At 38.7% G+C, this 24268-nt stretch overlaps 1 protein-coding gene across 2 annotated transcripts in view; it reads right to left on the reverse strand.

Annotated features, from left to right (window-relative positions):
• Positions 1-6176: 6176 nt before the first annotated feature.
• Positions 6177-24268, reverse strand: part of NAALAD2 (N-acetylated alpha-linked acidic dipeptidase 2) — a 29795-nt gene continuing 11703 nt past the window's right edge. Inside the window, exons 10-19 of one of the 2 annotated variants that reach the window (XM_085065250.1) lie at positions 23807-23926; positions 23331-23413; positions 20622-20685; positions 18633-18700; positions 15521-15612; positions 13981-14071; positions 13058-13322; positions 9751-9832; positions 8692-8784; positions 6177-7129 (exon numbers count right to left, since the gene is read on the reverse strand). In XM_085065250.1, the coding sequence (XP_084921376.1) occupies positions 6940-7129; positions 8692-8784; positions 9751-9832; positions 13058-13322; positions 13981-14071; positions 15521-15612; positions 18633-18700; positions 20622-20685; positions 23331-23413; positions 23807-23926 (1148 nt within the window). In that variant the 3' untranslated portion in view covers positions 6177-6939. The remainder of the gene's footprint in view (positions 7130-8691; positions 8785-9750; positions 9833-13057; positions 13323-13980; positions 14072-15520; positions 15613-18632; positions 18701-20621; positions 20686-23330; positions 23414-23806; positions 23927-24268) is intronic. The other variant, XM_085065257.1, reaches the window with a different exon arrangement.

Raw genomic sequence — 24268 nt, forward strand, 5'->3', positions numbered from 1 at the left:
TATTGCTGAATTCCATGCTTGGGAGAAAACTAACCTAATGTGCTTCTAGCCTAATGTGCCTAACCTAATTTGTTCCTCCTTAATTGGAAATCAGGGTTGTGTATAAGGAGGCAGAGTTGATGCAGCGTGCTTCTATACCCCAAGGGACTTAATTTAGGGCTTTTTTCAGGGGAATGCCTTGTAATCAGGTTATATTGTTATATACATAAATAACCCAAATTTTAATTGTTCTGCACACAGTGAAAGCAGTTAACATTTGGAGTGTCTACTCATGAGCAAAATCTACAATAAAGAGGTAGTGTAAGTTCTTTAACTGCAGCTTTGTGAACTGGAAGCTTGTCAGCTCGTCTGTTACCAGAGTTTTACTTCACTGGGACGCTTGTGCTTTCCAGGAGCAATTAACAGCTGTAAAGAAGAGAAACTGGTTAAATGAATGAAAGGTATTGAAATGTAGTTGAAAATAAGCTTTTAAGAGAAAGATAGTCACACATTCATAGGGAAATAATTCAGGGAAAACATGCTAAGGTTAATACAAAGCAACAACTCCCAGCTGCTAAACTTGACAATGTTTCATAGCTTTCTTACATATCTGTAAGGGTTCACCTCTTTGCTATGTGAGCACCATGGCATTGGTCAGCATTTCTTCTTTTGCTGTTATTTCTCCTCAACATCTTACCCTATGACACAGCCAATTCAATTTGTTGCATTTTTTATTTACAGTTGTATTAATGCACATTGCCTGAAGACTTGGGTATGGTTGGGACTTGTACAATGAAAAGTGGCAAAAAGCTTGTGTGGTTGAGTGGCAATACCCAAATGCTGAGTGCATAATTCTTAAGCTAAACCACGTGTAATTTTAATGAGTTTTTGAATTTCACAGTTGTGTTATAAAATGCACATATGTTTTACCTTAAACTGTCCCATAAGGGTACTTCAATAAGCATAGCTATTAAGGAGTATGTTGCAATCTGCAGCACTGTACATCCTCCCTTTTCCTCCATCCATTGCAGGTGTTCTTCACTGAATTTCGAAGTACAATTTTTTGCAGACTGAGCAGTAGCTGTGAGAAAGCTGACAGATTTTGGCAGAGCTTCTCCATATTCTGGTAATTGTGTTTTAATACAAAACAGTGTAATGCTGCCTGAGAGGCAAGGGCCAAGTCCTGCATTTGCACTCTGAGTCCTGTATAAATACCTGGTCCTCAGGTAGGTGCTATTTTATCAGACTGCAGATGTCAAGAATGATACTTGCAAAACCAAAGTCCAGTCAGGCTGAATTAGGGGAGTACAGGTGGTTTGAAAATAGAGAAAGAAAAGCTGGGTTCATTTCATTTATTTCTCAGGTTTACCAGGACTGGATGCTAAGTGTGTACATGAATATGGGTAAGTAGCTGTTATTAATGGTTGTTTTTTCAAAAATTTGAGACCTCCCCCAAGTAGTCCCTGAGTGCCAATCTCTGCTGATAGTTCAGTGAACACAGGATCCCCATGGCTGATAGCATGGCAGAAGCTTCATTACAGCTCTGCAGGGTTGCAGAACCTGCCAGGCTTGCTTTGTCTGAACTTCTCTTAACCTGCCTGCAGCTTTGTTCTGGCTTGTTTGGCTGTTAAAAGTTTTCTCCTGGCCAGGTGTCTATTGTCTTACTTGGTTTACCTTGTTTCCCGTTCTGTAGTTGCTTGGTGTAGCCATATTTTTAATATAACTACTAAAAAAAGCAGGTCTACTGTGTAGATCAACATATTTCTGATTCTAGTGCCGTGTTGCAGAGGGATACAAGCAGAGGCCTTGGAAACTGGGGACATGGGATGTGGTATAGAGGACCACAGACATGGGATGTTTGGAGAAGGGGCACTTCTGGGTACTGGAGGTGCCAGGAAGACAAAACAGCTCAAAAATACTTTTAACTGCTTTGTTATCGAAAGGTTTGTAGTATCCTTTGTTATTTTTCTTTAATAATAGGGACTAATCATTGATCACACAGTTAAGATTTCAAGCATACCATGAACCTGCCTTTACTTCAGAAGTGTGTTTCTTTCTGCCTGTAATAAGAGTGGCAGGATGTGTTTGACTCTTCTGCAACTGCTGTCAGTGCTCACACTCCTGTGAGGATAGTGCCAGGATAATTTGGGGTGTGCTGCAGGCTGAAGAGAGCTTTAGTGCAGGCAGGAGGTGCCCAGGCATGCAGGCTCTGGCAGAGAGTGTGGAAATATGGCTTGGGAGACGGAGCTGAGGAAACAAAAGCAGTGCTTCAGTAGGGGGATGTTGGTTCCAGGAATATCTGAAGGGATGGATGACCACAGAGAGATCTAAATCTTTCAGTGCTGAGTGTTTGCAGCTGACCATGTTTCCTCTGCCTGAAGTCCTGCTTCTTATGTGTTACATAAGGGTGTGCTGTCACAACAGTTGCTGTGTCCAGCAACTGTGACTTGGGTTTCCTTCTGAAAGTACAGCCAAGTTTGGAAGTAATGTGGATGGCAGCATCAGGAATACGTCAGCTGCACTGTCAGCAAGCTAGCAAAGCACATCTGGGGAAGGTGCCATGTAAACTTAGCAAGTCTATTCTTATCTGACACCCTCCTGTGAAATGCTTTTCTATTATTGCCTCTCCTGTTCCTTCCCTTAGTGAAAGGCTGGAGCATGTTTGGAGTTTATTTAAACCAGGTCCAGCCCCTCCTGCATGAGGTGCCTAACAAAGCACTCTTACTCCTCCTCCTAGATTATTTGAGCTCCCCAAGCTGAAGATGATGTTTAAAGGTGCAGGATCCATCAGGAAACACTATGTTGATGCTGAGAGGAGCATCCTTGACTTCACAGATTCTAACTGGCACAAGTCTCAGCAGTGTAATGGAACAATCTTTTACCTTAAAAAAGACTGCTCGCTTAATTCAGCTCCTACTGGTGTCTCTGAGGACACTTTCTGTGAGCAGGTGTTGCTCAGTGAGGAACAGAGCACTTTGGTTCTGCTCAGAACAGCAGAAGCAAGATTTCGGTATTTCATTTAATTGGTGTAATCTTCTCTGCTCTGCAATAGGGAAGTTCATGAGGTTCACCATCATTCAGCTGTTAACTGTATACTGAAATCCCATGAGTGAAACTAGAAGAATTTATAGAGATGAAAAACAGGTCATGCTGAGTATGTCCAGTTTATACCAGCTGCAAAGAAAGGTTCCTGGATGAGTTTGACATAGGGTGACCTGGAAATTTCAGCACCCAGTGTTATGGATTTCTTTCCACAGGCAAACCAAAGGTATTTTTACCATCAGAGAATCTGAATCATAGGATGAATCAAAGCTTTGGGTTGGAAGGGACCTTTAAAGGCCAACTAGTCCAACCCCACTGCCATGGACAGGGATATCTTCAACTAGATCAGGTTGTGCAGAATCCTCATCCTGAATGTTTCCAGGGATGGGGCATTTTGTTCCAGTGTTTCCCCACCTGCATTGTAAAAATTTTTTGTCTAATGTAAATTGACCCTTCTCCAGTTTAAAACTTACCTCTTGTACTAATGCAGTAGGTCCTGCTAAAAGGTTTGCCTCTAAGCTGAAATAAACTCCTGGCACTGTCCTTTTGAAACTGCTTTTCTAAAGAGACAAATGACGACCCAAATATCCAAGTGATACTTGGTTCATCCAAGTTCAATTTTGCCAAATTTTGCAGCCCCACTCTGGGCTGTTTCTCCCAGCAGTAGGATTCACTGATTGCTTCAGCCAAGCTGTGTGAAGGAACTGTGCAAATGAAATTAGGGAAGGACAGAGTAGATGACCCAGTGTTATCCATTTATAAAGAGAGTCTGAAAAATCCCCTTCCCACGCTTTGGAATTCTGGGCAGGCAGAGCTATACTTTAGACTGGGTGACAGCAGCAGTGGCTTGTTTGCTTATCTGTAGAACATAAAATTCTACTCATTGAGGAAGGAAAGGCAATTAGAGCCCTGAGTAACTGATCTTTTCAACACCGAGAATATGGGATTTTGTGGAAATCAATTAGTATGAGCCATTTATAAGTAGTTTGGTTTCCTTATTTATAAGGGCCTAGATATCACTCTCCATCACTAGAACTTTATAGGCAGGAATGGAAATAGATTTAAGGTATTTTGTATACTTCTCAGGATGTAGCTGGTCATGATGAATCTCACATTCACACAGAGTTATCAATTAAGTTGAGAAGAGGAACAAAGCGATCAATGCCAGCTGTGCATTCAGCCTGTTTTGAGATGTAATTTATTCTTACAGCTTCAAACTGCACAGGGAAACAAAAAGAGATTGTGTTCTTTTGCAGCAACAAGGTAATAGTACAGAACCTCGAAGGCTAGTTTCCAGTGAAAGAGTTTGTTTACTGGTGAAACATTTGTTCAGTGGTTTAGACTGTTAAAGATACTTCTATAAATGAAGAAGGAAGCAAGTTCCATCAAATAATTCCTTTCTATGTGGAAACTCCTTGTTTGCCTTATACTCTGATGATCCTACAGCAGCAAGCACTGACAGATCCAAAGTTGACTGCTGCCCACAAGGAAGAGGCATGAATGGCTTTTGTTCCACCATCTAGATATCCTAACCCTCCCTTGAGGGCACATTCAATACTGGCCATGTCAATTAATGAATGTAAAGTTATGATGGAGCAGGAAGGGTGCATGATTTGGAAAAAGGGGAAAAAAAAACCAACAGTGCAGTTATGTACCAGTCACCATTTGCAAAATATCCTTAAGCAATAACTTCAGCTACAGATGTGGACATGAACTTACTGAGTGTCCCCAGTTAGGTAGAAGTAAAGAGAACAATGAAAATGTAGTCACTGTTCATAGGATCATAGGATGGTTTGGGTTGGAAGGGACCCTAAAAATCCTCTACTTCCAATACCCCTGCCATGGGCCGGGACACCTTTTTACTAGACCAGACTGCTCAAAGTTCTGTCCAGCCTGCCTTTGGACATTTCTAGGGACAGGGCATTCATAGCTTCTCTGGGCAACCTGTGCCAGTGCCTCACCACCCTAATGGTAAAGAATTTCTGCTACTCTAAACCCAGCCTCTTCTAGTTTGAAGCCATTCCCCCTTGTTCTATCACTACATACCCTGTAAACAGTCTCTCTCCAGCCTTCTTGTAGCTCCTTTAGATACTGGAAGGCTGTAAATAAGATTTCTCCAGAACCTTCCCTTTCCTGGGCTGAACAATCCCAGCTGTCTCAGTCTTGTCCTCATGGGAGAGATCCTCCAGCTCTCTGGTCATCTTTGTGGCCTCCTCTGGACTTGCTACAACATATCCCTGTCATGTTGGAGCCTCCCCAGGGCAGAGGCAGAGAATCGCTTCTTCTGTGCCCCAGCATCAACTACTCCTGTCTCTGTGTGTGCTGGCAAGGTCAGTTTTGCATTCCATTTCCAACAGAAGAGGTAAAGCATGGACTGTGGAAGTGTAATTTCCTCCTCACGTGCCTAAGTCTTTATTTGTGAAAAGCAATTGAACAATAAATTATGAGAGCAACATCCACAAGTACACAGTTCTTTGTCTTTCATGGAGGCTTATTGGAAGTGGTACCAGTGAAAGTCTCTCTTCTTGGTGGCAGATATCCTCCAAAACAACTTCCCACAGGAAGTAATTTCTGGTTCCCTTGTTTGAATTCAAGGCATCTGAGATGAGAACAGCTCCTCTGTCCTGGTTCTCTAATTCTGTCCTTTTTAGTACCACATCTGTTACGTTCGCCATAAAACAAAGAGGATTTTATTCCCACAGCCTGGTGCAATTTATGGTTGTGAGAAAAACTGTAGTATATTTTACATAAGAGAAGAAGTTGGTTAGTGTCCATTCCCACAAGATGGAATGTGATTCAGTAAATTTCTAGCAATTTTATTGGTTTTAAAGCATGTAGATGAGAATTACGTCTAAAGGGCAAATGAAACATTAAGTTATTTTTTAATTTATTTTTTTTTAACAAATTAGACAGTTTTGTACAATTGCCCTTCTCTTGCATTTCTGTTCCTCTTTGAATGTAAAATCAGCTCCTGATGGGAAACATTCTTCAGGTCTTACTTGAAGACAGAATTATGTCCCATGCCAATAGCAACAATGCCCTCCAGCTCCTTCAGATGGGAAAAATGTAAAACAGGTTGCCTGAGAAAAAAAATTGAATGAAAGCTGCCCTGGGTTTGGAACTAGAGAAGTGCCAAAAAAAGCAGGGAGGTCAGCTTTTGGTTACCCACCAAAACCTTTATTTTCCAAAGTGCAAATAAAGGAGGGAGATGCATAGTGACTTTCAGAGGGATGGATATGCACTACATGTTCTACTTGAGAACATGCTTTCGGATTTCTGCATAGAAACAGCTGTTTTTCCTGATTATCAAGAATGGCAGTGTACTGCTTTGGAAATCAGCAAGGGGACCACTTTTTTATTTTCAGGAAAAGAAAGTAAATCAGTATAAAGAGCATTCACCAGGCCTGCAGAATAGATTCTGAAACACAGAGATGCCTTTGCTGTCTTATATTATAAAACTAATTATCAGAACAAGACAAATGGACAGGTCAATTGTTACATTTTTTATCTCAAAATGTGTGCTCCTCATCACTGCTATGGACAAAATTTGCAGGTAGCTTGGCAAATAATCGTTTTTGTAATCGTACATCCAAAACATTGGGTCCTCAAAGTTGGCAGATCTCTCAGAACATTTTAACCAGAAACTGATTGTTCCTGCTTCCTGCTCTCACCAGACCCAAATGTTCTTCCAGCCAGGGCTGTTCATAAAGCTACAGGTCTGTCAGTACCAGAGATGCAGTAATTCTTAGCTCAGGAGTTCTCTGACACACAGAGCACTGCTCACCCTACCAGTACCTATGCATGCATTTGCAAGTCAGAAACTTGGATAAGACTGGCAGTCAGGGAGACTGTGCCACTGCAGTAGCCTGACTACTCTGCATGCCAGACTCTGCTGGGTGAGTTTGCAAAGTCATCATCTTATGCTACTTCCTTCAGTGTTTCTGCTGCTGCCTGCACAGTGAAAGCTGCGATGGAAATCTGCCTCTTCACTTCTTCCCAGGCTTCATGCTGATCAGCTTTGCTTTCAATATCAAACATGGCATCATAGATTCCTGGGAAGGATTCTCCTGCATATTTGTTGTGGCTGCTTGGTGCAAAGATGACATGTCTGTGGGGAAAGAAGAAAAATACAATTATACTAAATAAACTATTAACAGGGTTTTGTGTTCATTGTATGTGTGCTACATAGAGCAGCTGTGAATCCTGGGAAGAGCAGAACTTAGTGAATACATAGGAAAATGGACTTTAAAAGCACAGGAGCAGTCCCAAGGGCAAAATCTATTGGAAAGGGCACAGATTTAGGTCAGGTAGCCTTCTGGAAGAGATGACGCATTTGTCTAATTAGGAACAAAACCATGTTACTCTTTTTGAAAATGGGATCTCAACAAACCTGTCAAAGTAATTTGGCAATCTGGAACAGGGAATAAAACTAGTTATAGGTGTGTTATGAGAAATGGAACAGAAACCTCAGAACCAACTAAGTAGCTGCATGATTCATGGTCAGCAGATTACTTATCTGGGAAAGGAATTTAAAAGGAGGGGGGAAAAAATCTATGGGTGAATTCTTGAGAAAAGCATGAATTCTTCAGACAAGAAGTGATCATATTGGATCAGAACTGCAGAAAAGTATCGATCTTATTTTTTGGTGTGGGGTTTTTTCCTAAATAATGAATAGCTGCAGATCTGCTCTTAAATTGATTATAAATATGAAGTATCAAAGTGCATTTACAGCACGTGAAAGTGTCCTCCCAAATCAAACAAAATATTAAAATTACAATAATAAATGCAAATAAGAAAAAATAATTAAAAAACCTTAACAGCTCTAAATTATACCTAACACCCAACAAGAGGAACGCCAGAAAGAAATTACGTAATTCTTCCAAAAGTGCGAATGACAGTTTATCCTAGGAAGATGGAAGTGTGATTTTCAGTTCTACCTGCCTAAGGGACTTCTGGCTCCATGTGAAAGCCATCCATCAGTGAGTCAGATATATCCAGTCATTAGGAAAAGGGGGATACTGAGAGCAAAGTGAGGTAGTAACACACCTGACAGTGAAAGCTGGCTTCTTGTCAGGTATTCCCAATAAAAGAGCTGTGTTTCTAGAAGTGATATAGCATTTAATGGTTTAAGCTTTTTGGATCACCTAGAGAAGCAGCCAAAGCTGGGACAGATGGGACCTTGCAGCATGGGCCTTTATCCTGTGCAATCTCTCCCTCTCCAAGCTCTCCCTTCTCAGCTTCTCTCTTCAACTGACTCTCACCTCACTACACATCTGTTCTCATCGTTGTCTCCCTTTTAGTCTACCCTCTTTTAACCTTTCTTTTCTATACAGTTCAATCTCCACTCAATCCTCACTTTGCACAGGTTCACAAGAGCAAATTGTAGCAGCAGTAGTACAGCACACCTACAATAAAATCAGAGTATGATGGTCTTGTGGTTTAACCACAGCTAATAAAAAGAGAGCCAAAAGAGGAATTTGGCTCCACAAGACTGGTGTAACCAAGGAGTTCTCCTTAAGGGTTATAAAAAAAGTCCACTACTCACTGGATTGCACTTCAAGCAATGTGTTGAACTGCAATTCCTGTGAGACCTATATAGCAATTCCACTGACCAGTCAGCTACAAATATGCAGTGCTTTAGACAGCAGGTCAAGAAACTTTTAGGCTCACCTGTAAAACTTCCTTCCTGGCAGGCCCAGAGGATCAATGAAAGCTCTTTCTATCAACATCAGCTGATCGTTCATGATGCGCACTGCAACTGAACTGCAGGAGAGGGAGACAGAGCAATGTCACACAGTGGGGAAACATGACTTCCCAGTTTCACTTAAAACACTCCTCTTTTTTGACAGAAAAAGGAAAGACAAGTGTGGTCTACAGTTCTCAAAAAAAGATGAGGTTTTGCAAACAGAGTGACTGAATCCATGTTATATCAATGCACTGGTATTTGTGTGTTAGAAAACGTAACAGTAAGATATCACACTATGCAAAATAAACTGGGGAACTTTGTAATACATGCTTGGTATTAAATGACACTGGAAAGATACCACATAACAGAGGGAAGAAGAAGACAGGTTTACATCAAGATGAAGATAACTGCATTTTGGTGTCCACCCACAAGCCAAGTGTCCATAGCTCTGTTCTAGTCTGTATAGCAGCATAGCAAGGATTAGATTCAGCTGCCTAAACACAGCTAACTGGTACCATATGTGGCTTCCAGTCACTGCACTCAGAGGGCACAGGAATCCTGCAGGGCCCTTAGGATTGCAAGCATCATATAGATATCTCTGATACTCTGAAGCATCATCCTCTCTCCTTGAAGTGTGCTGAAAGCACAAATTCTGGCATCACCTACAATACTCAAGTGTCAGTGTCTAAAGAGAGATCTCAGTCCAGGTTTAACTTTCATTGCTACCTGCCTTTTCAAGTATTACAGTAATTTTAATGACAACCTGATACTTGTAATAAGCTGTACAACTCATACTATTAATCACAGGAATCATTCCTATACCTGCTAATTCATCTTAGCAGATACTTCCTGTCTCAGAGTTCAAGGGCTCTGTTCTACACTAATCAGAGAGACTCCTTGCGTAGTAGAAGAAATAAAGAACTGCCACTCTGGGTACCTAAGGCAGATGTAAATATATACATACACACACATACACACACATACACAAACACACACATATATATAAATATATATATATATATAAAACTTTTTTTCAAACTTACTCTTTCTTGTCAACTTGTTCAAGTCTCCTGTGAAATTCAGCAGCAGCCTTTGAGAAGTTCACCACAGCAGAAAAAAGAGGATCTAGGAATGGAAGGAATACATGAACAACTTCATAGTATTTACTAAGCCAAATATACCTTTCAGTTGCCCAGTGTGAGAAAAAAATACATTTACCTTGCTCATAAAAAGCATTAATTTTGTTGTCATCACATAAATGATTAGTTTCCCTAGAGCAGACTTTGAAGAGCTGCACTGCTAGCAAATACCTTTTGCAATGAGACCAACAGTAAAGCAGAGTGCTTGGTAAAACTTTCGCAACTATACATCTTCCCTCTGCCTTGCAAGGAAAAATTAGCTGTCATTGCAAACCAAGAGCTCTGCAGTTTCCTGTTTAACAAATGCACTGCAGCGTTCAGGTATAAAAAGCCTTATTTCCATCCAAAATACCAGTTGTTCCAGGAGGCTGTGGAAGAACAGCAGGATTTCTCTCTAGGAGAAAGATGTCCTTTTCACAGCACAACAGGAGTGTGATACGTGCATTGAACGGTGCTAGGTGAGGCACAAAAGCCACAGCTGTGGTGGCACACAGTGACAGACACAGTAGGTTACAGCAGCCAGGTGCTGTGCTTGCTGCACGCTGCAGTTGCAGCACAGGAGGTGTCTCTGCCACGGCACTCCATGCTGCCCTGCAGTGCTGCCACTCACACCCCAGGGGGTGGCCTGACTGTGCAGCCAGCCTGGCAGGCATGGCTGCTGCTTTCTCTCACCCTGTCCCTGCCACAACGCCCGAGACGTGTGGAATAGCTTTGTTAGAGAAGCAGCAGGCCTTCCTTTTAATGGCAGTAGCAGCTGTGATGATTTTCTTGCAGAAGGCTCTATTTAATGCAGACCTGGGAAAAGTATTGATTTATACAAGTAATTTTTGTGGAATAAATAACAGGAGGATGTTACGAGGCTAACTTCTGGCCCAACCAAAACTCAGCTCAATTAGAAAGAAGAAAATTTTAAAACTTGTATATTTTGCCTACAAGTTTCAGAAAACTTTGGCTAAACTAGAATATCCTCTCTTCAATCATACAGGAAAATTATATATAAGATTAGATCATCTCCTAAATCCAGTCCTCAGTTGGCAACTATTATCCCTTCACTGTTTACAAATTTATCACCCAATTTCACGTGACAGGTTTTCTGTTGCCCAGTGCTCCTATTGGAAGCTGTTCTTCAGTCTCATTTGCTCTTCTATTTCTAGCAAACTTATTTATTCATCATAAGCCTACACTGGCTTGTTCTTGTGTTGATACTGTTGTTTAGTTGATGAAATTGGAGGCACAGATTTCATGTATCCAAGCTGTTTATGGACTGCAGCTCAGAGAGGCACATCACCTTGTGAGGGTGAGAATTCACACTTGTCCACAACCCTGTGGCAAGAGCTCTAAGCTTGCCAGGGGGCAGAGTTCTGCCCTGCTGACATCATGGCTGTATCACAGCAACAGATTATATTTCAGAAGCAGTAGGAGGGGATTTAAGAGAGAGGAAAAAAAAAAAAAAAGAAAGATAATCCAAAAATATGGAAGAAAGTTTGTGTTGGTACTGACTAGGTATTCAGTGTTGTCAATGTTGGTTATTTTAGAAAACATCACGTTTCTTTTTTCCCCCACTTGAAAACATTATTTCCTGATAGCACATAACTAAAAGCATATATTTTATGAAAACAAGATTTCAAGCCTTCATTGTTGCAGAGGAACAGCTAAAATGTGAATCCAAATGCAAATAAAAACCTTAATCTATTATTATAAAGGACAATTATATGATTTATTCAGGCTTAATCAACAATTTTCTAACATTCAGTGTTCTGACATTCAGTGTTGTCAATAAGCAACTCTATGAAAAGGCCAAGTGGAATAATCTTTAATTTGCACAGTATTGTAAAAGCTCCCTATGTTATTTAATGTACTCTGGTGCAACAGAATAAGAAAAAAAATTAGAAATTATAGCTCCGTTCAAGAAATAATTTCAAATTCATCAGGCATTAGAGAAGAGCCATGAAAATAATGAAAAGACTCAAAAACATGTCTTGTTAAAAAATGGTCAATGTGACACATTTATAAAGTTATTAAGGAGAGGTTTCAGTGTTATTTGGGTGAAAAGCTAAAAAAAAAGGTTGCTTCGAGATTCTAGGAACAAGAATAGATGCATTGGTCAGGAGGTAGTTTGGACAACTTCTAATCTGAAGATAGATAGAAACTCAAACAATGAAAATAAATGATTTCACAGAAATTTTGATAGATGTTCTACTACTGCAAAAAAAATAGATTTGATCTTACAAGACATACTGCAGTGAACATGAGAACATATTGAAATAACTCCTTGTGTTTTGAAAAATCTCAGACCAGATGATCCATCACACAATGCTTCCTCTGTCTCAAGCAGCCTTTTTAAAAAAAAAAAAGGTATCTTTTCAAAATAGTCAAGAATTTTTCACCTAAACCTTTACATGAAGTTTCAAATGTCATTTTTAACTTCCCCCAAATGTGGGTTCAATTTGAGTTACTTCTAATGTTTCACATAACCTAAACAAGGACTGCATCTCCAAAAGATAGTTTATGTCTTTCAATCATAGGTTTGTCAGATAGCAAGTGAAATAGGACTGACTGAAAAATCTCCTTGGTGCAGACACACAAGGAGTGATCGGGGCAAGAAGGAAAAAGGGAGAGAGTGAGACAGAAAATGTCTGTGGAAGCTATCCCAGCCTGGGATCCAGAGCACTCTGCTGCTTTAGACCTGCTTTATGTGCTCCAGAGCAATGTGCTTAAGTGCTCAGCAAATGGATGTATTCATGCAGGAGAGCTGGAGAAGTGTTTCTGTGGCCTAAAATGGCAACCGGGCACTGAAGGAGATGGTGAAATTCCCCAGGGTCAGATGAAGTCTTAGGCTGAGGAGGAATGGACACCCTCAAATGTCCCTCAAGTCCCAGGCAATTTGACTACTCTTGTTTTTTAAGCAAGGAAGTGAGAAGCAAGCTGAGATACCTCTTTTTCCTACATTTGAGGTCCTTGACTGTTCATGAGCACTGTAATAATGCCTGTAATTAATAATATGCATGGAAATTGCTGTAACTCTCTCATCAAGACAATAATGTTAAACCTGTGTTATGTTTAAGAAAAAAAAATGAGAGGCTCTTTACTGTGATGGCAAAATTCAAACAGGAAAGTAAGGAATTCATTTGCAGAGCTATGACAGATGTAACATGTCCCTGCAGGATGCTAATTAATGCACCTAAGAAATAGTCTTGTGGCTGTTACTCACCAAATGATACTTTGTAAAGTTTCAGCTGCTCTTCATGCTTCTTGGCCAATTTATAAATTCTGTTGCTATATCCTTTTAAGGCTTCTCCGTAATCTCTGCAGTCGAATGGAATGAGCTGGGAATCTGCCAGATCATAAACCAGTTTGCCTCGTAACTGGGCAATTGTTAGCTGCTTCTTGAAGGTGGGGTCATAAAATTTTTCCACTAGCTCAAATGTCTCATACACAGTGTGATAAACAGGATAATTGCTGAATTTGTCTGCTTTCTGGAAAAGAGCAAGCAAATTTGTCAATGCCCTGTATTCTGACTGCAGTTAAAAGATGTATTGATCACTTTATAACTCTGATGTTTTGTATGGTTTCCAAATCAAAAAAGCTATTTGCTACAAAACACAATCTGCTATCCTTCATTTTTGTGTCTCCCTATTAAAAAATTAAACCAATCTGAATCCATGCACTGTTGCAAAGGATTAAGTGAGCAGGTTTCCTTCACTCTATCTACACAGACCTGCCTTCAGTTTCTTTGCAGAGATTGCCTTCTCCAAGAGTGAAAACAGTTTGGGGTTTGGATAGCAAAAGTCCTTGATCACAGCCCCTGTTTACCTTGTGCAGCTGTTTCTGAACACAACTATGGAAGATTTGTATATTAAGGGGACTATAAATAGCATGGTGGAACAAACTACTCACCTTCAATCAGACTCTATAAATACCTTTCTGTGTACTTGACATCCTATAGAATATACACATCACTGTAACATGTTTTATTCTCCAAACATTTAGGTTTCTTGCTAAATTAAGAAATGTCACTGATATACAAACCAGTCAAAGATGCTTTGAAGCTTTTTTATTAATTATGAATAAATGCTTTTAACAGGATGACTGCTCAGCACTATCAAACTTCTTCAAGCAATCTGTCAGACTTACCCTATTCTTGGTGTAACGAGCTCTGCCTGATGCAATTCCCAGTCGCTGGAAGTAAGCTTCAAAATCACTGCCTGACCCCAGTTTATTTATTCTGCATGTAGAAAATACAACATCTCAGTGAGAGCACTTACTGAACAGTATGGTAGTAATTTATGCAAAATGCAGATATCTCAGAGAAATTGAGGTCAGTTCTGAAGGGCACATCAAGGGACACTGGTAAGATCAAAGACTAGATGAATGGCAAGCTTAATTACTTCACTGATTTTATTCCAACACTCTGATTCAGTATCCAATTTTGCTAGGAAGATGTTTTAATTGTAGCAATCCTAATTATGGTAGTGATGACATTAAAAATACAAACACTTCAGCACAGGAGCCATAAAATTGTATCAGACATGTCTCTGCCGTCTTAAAACATCAATCATCTATTTCCAAACTAATACGAATCGGGCAGCAGTATGTGTAAAGACAGGTGTGTTTGTGTATTTGGCACATTCCAAGACAGAATCCAAGACGGATAAGTAATTCCCACTGCGAAAGGCACGCTCGGCGTTTGGCACCTGCGGGCCACTGCTGCCATCTGGTGGGGAGGTGTGGCGTGGCAGGGGCGAGAAAATGGCACTAAGCAGACGTAATATTCTAAGTATTTTCAAATATTTACGTTTGATGTTAAGTTCTAGGTTTATATGTCTGGCCTGGTGAATAATTAGTGTTTCTCAGCTGGAAAAAAAAAAGTTTCTTCTGTTCCAGCTGAAGTTAATGTACATTTCTGCAAGGAACTAAGGAACGATTTGCATCAACCAGGAAAGATCAGACCTGGTAGCTTTTTCAAAAGGACGAAATCTCAGTGAGCCTAATTAACCCAGAAACGCATCTTAGCAGGGCCAGAAACATGCAGGACATATTGGTCAACTCACAAAAAGGAGCAGTTCTGTTTACCTTATGTCAGTAATGCCATGCTGTGAGTAAGATTTAGTCTTTCTGAGTCACAGGCTGGAAGAGTGTTTTAGAGTTGTACTACTTTTAAATATGAAGTTTTAATACGCTAATATATAATTTTGTAATGTGATACATTTACATCCATTGTATAAACAAGGAATAATTATTACAAGTGTTTTAATTATTGCTTTTTAATTAGTGCTCTAGGCGGCTTCTTTCAAATGAGTGTTTGCTTATCCTGACAATTTTATCTCATCTAGTAGGTGACTAAGCTATGTTTTGAACTCCTTCTCCACCCTGCTTTTTTGATTGCTTTCCAAATTGCTTTTCTACTAATAAAAAGGCATTTAAAAAGTGCGAGGTTTCATTTCACAGTAGGAATAACGTCACCATCATTAAAAAGAAGAATAAAATTTTATTTTATTTTATTTTATTAGAAAAGGTATTGCTAGAGAGTCACCTTGTTCTAAGAGTTTTTGTGTTCTAAAAGTTTTTGTGTTGCTGCCATAAATAGCACATCTTGGAAAATTCTGGTGAGTAGCCATGCCATGATATGATTAAAATACTGGGGGAAAGAACCCCAAACATATTAACAACGTACCTGGGATAGGTATTATTTTCAGTCGAGGGATCTTTCTCAAGCCAGCTCTCAAAAAGAGACTTATTTTCATAACCCTCATCAGGGCTTAAAATCTGGAGAGGGAAATATTATAATCTCATTGGAAGTACCTCTAACTCGATTCATTATCAAAGGAGATCTTTGCAGCTCCCTGCATCGTTCTCAACCAGCAGTGCTGCTGCAGGCAGGGAAGTGAATGTACACTTTACTTACACACATTTATGGATCCCAACCACAGAAAGTATCTCACAGGCACTTGAAACCAACCACAGACAGTAGGAAAGAAAGGTTAAAAGCTTCAGGATGCTACCTGGAGTGCATGTACACACACAACAGTAATATAATACCATGGGACTCCTCCAGAAACCAGGATGTTCCAGCTGCTTTCCTCTAAGCAGATAAGGGGAGATGACAATCCCAACCCTATGGAGGTTTGCCCTGCACAGCAGCAATATTCTCTCAACAAGGCTAAACCTAAAACTTGACTGCTTGCTCTGTAGGAAAGGTACAAAATAATTGTGCTGGAAGGAAAAGTCCAAACTAGTCATATTACAGCAGTGCCAAGGAGACTCAAGCCTGGAGAATCATTGTGCAACACACTGTATGTACAAATATAGTTCTCACCCTTACCTCAAAGAAACACCCAAAAACTCTGTAACCAGGATGGAAAAGGTAAGTATTAGTGCTGTCATCATGCTGCCAGCAAAACTATGAAGGAGTGTAAAAGAAGCTGACCGAAGTTCTTAGAAAATTTGTGGCAGAGTAAAAATAAATCAAGACTCCAGCCCTGGTCTCCCCCTACACTTAAACAACCTTTCATAAATACATGATTTTAAATACAAGATTGGTTGTGATGTGCAGAGGATTGGAAATTTTTTTCTGAAATGCAAAGCATAAATGTTCATAGATAAATACATGGTCCCACCATATTGCTGAGACTTAAATTCAGCACTGAAAAATATACAGACTCCAAATTGAAATTCCAAAGAGCTCTGACCTCTGAGATTCTGTCAGCAGCTAGCAGGAAAATAACAACTTTGTGAAATAACTGCTTGGCTGCTGTCATTTTCAGGGTACTTTGGTCAAGTCCTAGGGCTAAAGTGAAAACAGCACATTAATAAGAGCAAGGTGAACTCTGACATATGGGAGCAAAAGTCCTCTATGCTCTGGCAAAGATGTTATTCTGACAGCTCTGGTCATGTAAAAACCATTGGACAGCTTTTTCAGACAACACTGAGAGCATAGTAAAATATAATATTTGCCCTGACTTAGATCCAAATCTAGGATCAGCATAAGCCTCCTGCTAACTCAAGGGAAGATTCAGAGTTCCTTAAGTATAAATGCAAAAGAAGCAGTGATAATCACAGAGGAATTGAACTATTGCAGACACTGTTTGGTGGTGACCAAATGTCTAAACCCTGGCAGTAAAGAAGGGCCAAAAAGACAGTCAACGGCTAAATGTCCCATCTGTATGCTGAGGACCACACTTAAATGAGAACTCCCTGAAAGAAAACACTGCATGTGCATACTACATTTCTGTCTGGTGAGAACTGGCTTGCTAAAAAACAAGAAGAGCAAAGAGATCTTTGGAGGTTGGATACCTGGATGTTGGACTTAATATGAACAGAAACAACTTTCCTTTGGACATGCATAATCAGGAGTCAGGCTGCCAGGTTTTCTATTGTTTACATCATGTTTCTACTGTTAAAAGCTAAAATAACAGTGAATATGACTTTTTTTTTAAAGTCAGTCTCAAATATTTAGCATGGTACTTTAATGGAAGTTTTCTACTTAAACCAGCAATAGTTGACTTAAGATCAAGAGCGAGGTACTATTTTTAGCCCACAGCACTTTTTTTTAACTTTGTTTATCTTTTGCAAGAAAATGTCTTCCTGAGTTAGTGGCTTACTGCAGACAGAAAGTAAATTATTTTATCAAGGGTCCTGCAGCACTAAGGACACAAAAATTTTATCGACAAAAGAGAATGCTCTTCAGTGTGCCAAGTGTCAGAGCTAATATTCAAACAGCACAGCTTCTTCCCTCTGCAAGGATGAATGATTAAGATAGAAAAAATTGATAGGAAAATAACATGTAGGAAAGAAAAGAAAATCATGGGAATAGCATAGATAAACCTCCCCAGATCTAAACCATGGTGTTTCAGGTAGTAAGTATATTGGGTTTGAAAATAACTTGGGATGAATGCATCTGGCAGGACAGGAGACTGGTACCTGGAGTCAGCCTAAAGTGCCATTACAGGGCAGATTTTTACACTGGACCAAGAGACCTGAGTTCCCTCAAGATCAGGGGCAAAAATAGTTTGAATTTGTACATACAAAGGTAGACAGCCACATCAGGTCAAATGAATCTCATCCTAAAGGCACCTATTCCTGCCCACTACTTTTACAGGGAGCCAATATTGTTTAAGTCAGACAGAGCTGTCTGCTATTAATTGAGATGAATCCACATCTGAGAATGGTGGCAATGGCTCATGAGAGGTGACTAATCTGGTTAATTCCTCATATGGCAAATAAAGTTCCATGCTTTAATGGATCCCAACCTTTCAGCCTTATAATAATTTATCCTGAGAGGTGAAAGTAAAGGAGTCATGGTTAGACCATGTGTAATCATGCAAATCCATACAGCAGCCCTGTTACAAAATCTTCTCTATCCTTTAATATTTATTACATATTTCAGGGGCTCAGTGAGATACGGAGGAGATTTAGGGGAATAGACAGAGAGAAAATGGTAGCTAGCCAATGTGAAAATTACTTCCTTCAATGCTTATCACTTTAGAGAATTGATCTTGCTTAAGTGTTTTACCATCTTGCTTTTATTATTATTATATTTACTATATATTTCAAATAAGATTCCACTTATGTCAGTGACACATTTTGATCCTTTTAAGAATACTGAGAACTGTGAACATGGACTGTGTACTGCTGATGGGATGTTTTGCTATTGATTTTGGTGGGATCAAGATTCTTCCAGCACTTCAATAAAATAAATCTGATATTATTCAATAATCCAGTTTTATCAAATAAACTTGGACCTTACTTATTCTTAGAACGGCAGAAAAAATAGACTGGTTCTGTACCTCTTGTGTCAGATTATATACCAGTTTGTAGAGAAGAGGGGTACAGTCAACTCTTAATGTGTAGTTACCTGAAAATAAAACAAAGACATGGAATTTTTCCCTTCATGTACCAGAGACAGCATCATCTTAATGGATTAAACCCTGCGGTCCTTTCTTAGATAAACTTCTTGAGTCCAAGGCAAGAATTTACATCTTGCCTCAGAAGTTATACAGAAAGAGACTCCTTGGTCTCGCTGTATAAGCTCCTGCCACTACGTGACAATGATATATTGGTTATTGTACATCCACAGTAATGTAATTAAGCCTTCCCATAGTTCTAAAGCATGCCTAATTATCCCTCATTAGCTACAAGCCCTTGTCACTCATACACTTCCAAAAGATTTTGTTAAACAGAAGGCAAAAAAATGGAAAGATGATGGAAAAAAAAACAGATAATGAGAATGATGTGTCCAAGGAGAGTCAGTATTTGAGAACTGGAAATTCAAGTCATAGTTGTGCTCAAAACAATTATTCACTTTGCTTCTTTTCATTGCTACAGGACTACAAATAGAAATAATTTGCTGTCCAAAAAGTGGTATAAGAAGTGTTGTGGAGAGCATTTAATGACAAATAAAATAATTCTCAGAGTACATGAATGCTGTGAATCTACAGGGGACTTTACTGCTCAGTCAGGTGAGAGATGTCCAAGATACTTGAACCAGTGCACTGAACATGGTGTTCTTTTCCAGTTGTTTTGCTTTCACATTTTCTTTAATGCATAAAGCAAGAGACATGTTGGAATAATCAAGATTTAGAAGAAAATTGTTAAGGCAGCCGCATGTTGGCTGCAAACCAACTAAAAAATATGCGTTACAATCCAATGTGAGAATATGAAGCAGTTGTAAAGCTATTATTTCATTTGTGAGATCTAGGCGTGAAATTCTGCTCTACTTTTTACACAGCATGTAGGCTGCATAAATGAAGGAATAGCTCTAACCCTCCTTATTCCCCAGCTCCAACTGAGCACTTAGAAACTGGGTTTGGCTTTTCTTTCTTTCCAATCCTTTTGTGACAGACAACATTTTCAGCTGGCAGGAATAAAAAGAGTTCCTAAATATGCCTGTTGATATCCATTTTATTCACATGCAGGAAGCCCAAATAAGTTGCATTTGACATGGGAAGAGCAATGCCCTGAATAACTGAGGTTATGATGCAGAGCAGTTTCACAGGACTCTTCTGACTATTATTTCAGCACAGACAACAATAAAAGAGGTCTTTCTGTAATAAAGCACAGCATAATTTCAGAAGGATTTTGTTAAATAGATCATAGTGCTGGACCCCCTCAAAAAAAAGGCCAATTTTTAAGCAGCCATGTCATTCCTGAATGACATATTCTTCTCATAACCAGAAGGACATAGTAAATTGGATAATGGTGCATAAGGGTTTTTTCATTAAACACTCTTCAGTGATTATTTTTCTAGTATAGTCCTGCTGTAATACATAATATAACTCCCTGCTCCTGGCAATGAACAAAGGTGAGCACATTGGCTCAAAGCACAAAAGCATCTCCCACCCCCACAAAATGTAAGCCTGAGTTCTTACAATCATAATAATTTTCTGTCTCAAAATGTTAAAATTCCACAGGGAAAGGAGCTGGAGCTGTGACCAGGACAAGGAGCAGACTGTCATATATTAAATCTGCAATTTTAAATTAAAGCTAATGCAGTCAAGAGACAGTTTAACGTACAGAATGTTACAGAATGCTCAGTTCATTAGCACAGGATAATAAACTCCTCCAGAGGAGACATTCTGGACTCAGCCACATGGAAGGCACTATTTGCAAAAGAAAGCAACATGAAAATTTGAATTGTTCTCTCTCTCCACTTAATTCTGTATTTGCTACACTTATTCTGAACACCACAATACCTGCCTCATGCAATAAATAATTCACAGAGAACAATTGAAAATTATACCTGTAAAGTCAGGTAAGGTTGAAAATAAAAGACCCACCTTCTATAGAAGAATCTGTGTTGATGTAAGCGACTGCCCGTTCCTGAAGGACTTTGGCATTTTCCTAGGGTTGTAAATGTGTAATTGTTACTTTCAATTAGTGACATTTCATCAAAAGCACATTGAATGCCCTGATTTTTACAGCACTGCCTTTAAGAACTCAGTCAGGATAATTATTACTGCGTACCTTACTAATTGCATTGTTTGAGGATGGGTAAATGATCTGGGCATATGAAATCCACTTCTGCTTTCTGGGACCTAATTTGTCGTGGAAAACATCGATAAAAATGTAGGTGCTGCCTGCTGCATCACACAGCAGCAAGATGGAACAGGAAAATTATTTAATAGAATTGTAACACAGTAAAATAAGGTTATTACATGCATTTTAGTTCTGCAAATCAGGGTTTTCTGAACGTGCAACATGTGGCTATGAGGTCAGCCAGAATTTCTCCATGCATTTAATCCCTAGTTATTCATATGCATTCCTAGCACTGAACTCAGTTTTAACACTGATAAACCCAGCACTCCTGTTATTTCTACAATCTTCCATTTCAAAACAAGGTAAGTCAAAGCAATAAAATTCCCTACTAAAATGCAGTTGAGTGACTGTTTTGAGTCCACCAAGGACTGCTTTCATGCTAAATATATACACACATCTTGTTTACTCTTTTGCAAAGTGGTAATTATGTTTGAAATTGATATTCTAATCAGTTAGTGGATTCTCACAAGGTTTTGGCTTTGCGACAGATATTTTAATTAGGTTTGCAATTGTTACTTGGTTCATTCAATTTATAACCCAACTAATAATTTGTAAGTCAAGTGAACTAAAAATTTAATTGGTAATTGATAACTACTTAATGAAATTAGTATCTTCAAAACAACCAGTAGAAAAGAATATGAAGGGAGGGAGCAAGCCTGTATATGCCTACATGAGGTTTTGCATATATGCAAAATCATATTTGCTGCATAAAGAAATTCCTTTGATTATGAGCAATGGAGATTGTCTGTGTAGCAAAAGGATGTTGCCACAGTTGCAGTCCTTCTGTTACAGAGAAGATGGTGAACATCATGGGTTAATTTTCCTCGAGATTTAATACATGACAGATCTGGCAGCTGCAGAAAAGAGGAATGTAAGCTGTGAGGAATGTCTCTAGAGAAACTGAATCTAATTTAGGTCTAAAAGAGTGGTAATGCACACCACCAAGATGAAGCAAGAAAACAATAGTATCAAAACACAGGTTCAAATATGAACTGTGTTTACAGCTTTCTAACCTTATACAGCTGCCATTTCATGAAATAATGAATGATTTCTAGATACCAAATTATTAAACAAAAAAAGTACAGAACAACAATAGCAATGTCTAACAAATAGAACATAAGAAATATCTCTAATATATTCATGACTTGCTGAAGAGAAATTGATCTTTTAAGTATAATTTCTTCATATTCCTCATAGTTTAAAAAATGTGTTTTTCTGCTTGACAGCATCTAAATGTAGACACAGAAATCCCAAGTAGAGTTTTACATACTGTATACTTTTGCCACCAGTGGAGTTCAGGTCGGATAAAACTTTAATGCCAATTCTTTAAAATCTCTCAATAAATGATTTAAAATAATTTGAATTACTTTTTCTTTATCTAATGTTTCATAAACCAACAGTAAGATGAGCCAAACAGTTTCTGGGAGAAAGAATTTTTGCAAACCTTAGGAATAGAAATTTCAGCTTAGTTAACGGAAGAATGATGGAATACCTTCAGTGTTTGGGAGCATATTTCTGGGTTTGTTCCCTCCTCTGACATGTGCCCTTTTGCTATGTAATTTTGTGTTTTGCTGAAACACATGGCAATAAACTAAACCAAAAAGGTTTAAAGTGTATTATTTTATAGATTCTGAAAGCTCAATCCACATAGCTAAGTATTAACTCGTAAATAAAATGCTAATAGAAGAACAAGACAACACATTTCTGTTAAACATTCAGTACTAATAAACTGACATAGTTCAGCAGAAATGTGTTTCATCAGGCAATTTTCTGCCTGCTCTATTTCTAACTTGGATTTTACAGACAAAGCAATGAAAACTCTCATAAGACCTATATTTCTTCTTGGGGTTGAACAAATCCACTAAGAACTGAACATAACCAACAGGAAATGGAAGATAAAAATATTCAGAACCTCTGTCCCTGAGACTCTACAGTGCTGGAATTCACAGGAATTTTGAACTATTCACTCATAGATTACCTGTCCTTTCATTTTCCCAGTAGGATTGATTTTCATACAAAGGGCTGGGTGTACTTATGGATCATAGGTTCAGGATCTGGACTTAAATTTATAGAAGCTAAGGAATTTCTCAAATAGAGAATTAGAAAAGAGACCAATGTGGGTTACATAAAATGATATAATTCTGTTAAATGATGGGATAGATTTCTGCATAGAAACCACTGAGGGATATTAGCTTTGAATCAAAGTAGATTTTTAAATCTTAGAAGAGTTAGTACACTTATGTTGTAATTTATATAAATTTTATATTTATATATTTATATATTTTTGTTTATATAAATTTATATAAATACAGGAGTGCCTCACAACACCTGAAGGAGTCAGTTGTGTTCCAGTTTTACCATGAAGTTATTGACTGCAGTCTAGGAATAGATGCAGCACACTTGCAGCACACTTTCAAGTTTTGCTTTTCTTTATACTGTTTTTTATTTACCTCAGCCCACTCTGTGGAACCCAATAGTCCAAATTCTTCTGCATCCCAGCTAGCAAAAATAATAGTTCTTCTAGGTCTCCAACCTGTAATCACATAGTTAAACTTGACAATTCAACCTAAATTTTAAAAGTTGACTAACCACAGCTAACTGAAATGGCTTTAAAAACAGCACTTAACTGATATAACAGGAAAAAATATCCTCTCTAAAATCCATAGAGGAACAAATGATTGCAGAGGCATTTCTTCTTAATGCAGTATTTTTGTTCTGCACAGTTAAGAGGGTACCATTACACTCATGAGGGAATAAATTCAGCCAACACACAATGCTACATATGCATCTCTTCAATGAATTTGCATCTTTCATAACGATAAATAAAAGTTTCTATAGAGATGAAAAGTTAAATCAATGAAAACACTGATCCTCAAAGCTGCTGTTGTCCATATCCATCATTTTACATCTGTAGTAAGCAAGTTACCTTCCACCTTCATTTTACCAAAACTCCGTACAATTTCTTGCAGAACAGCTGCACCAGTCGTTGGATCAATACCACCAAACACCCAAGAGTCTCTATGACCACCTAAAATAATATATCTGTCTGGGAAAAAAACACACAATATCAATTCATCACCAAAACCACAATGGGATTCCATGTATTTCCTTTGACTGCATCCTTACTTGGATCAAATTAAATATAAAGTTCAATACCAATGCTGCAAGTATTTTTTAAGGGAATCTGCAGTCAGTCACTTACTCTACTGAGGTATCCAACTAAAGACAAGAAATATTTAATAAATATTTTTCTATCTCAAAGTTTTTCATATGTATGACCTGCTAATAAGTATCAATAGTATAATGTTAAGGTCCCAAATCATCACTAGTTTTCTGTAACTTGAATGGTGTTAATTTTTGAAAAGGCAAAATGTATGACTGATGTAAG

This window comes from Lichenostomus cassidix, chromosome 1 (genome assembly GCF_008360975.1).
Source record: "Lichenostomus cassidix isolate B80296 chromosome 1, HeHo_3.0, whole genome shotgun sequence".
Classification (NCBI taxonomy): domain Eukaryota; kingdom Metazoa; phylum Chordata; class Aves; order Passeriformes; family Meliphagidae; genus Lichenostomus; species Lichenostomus cassidix.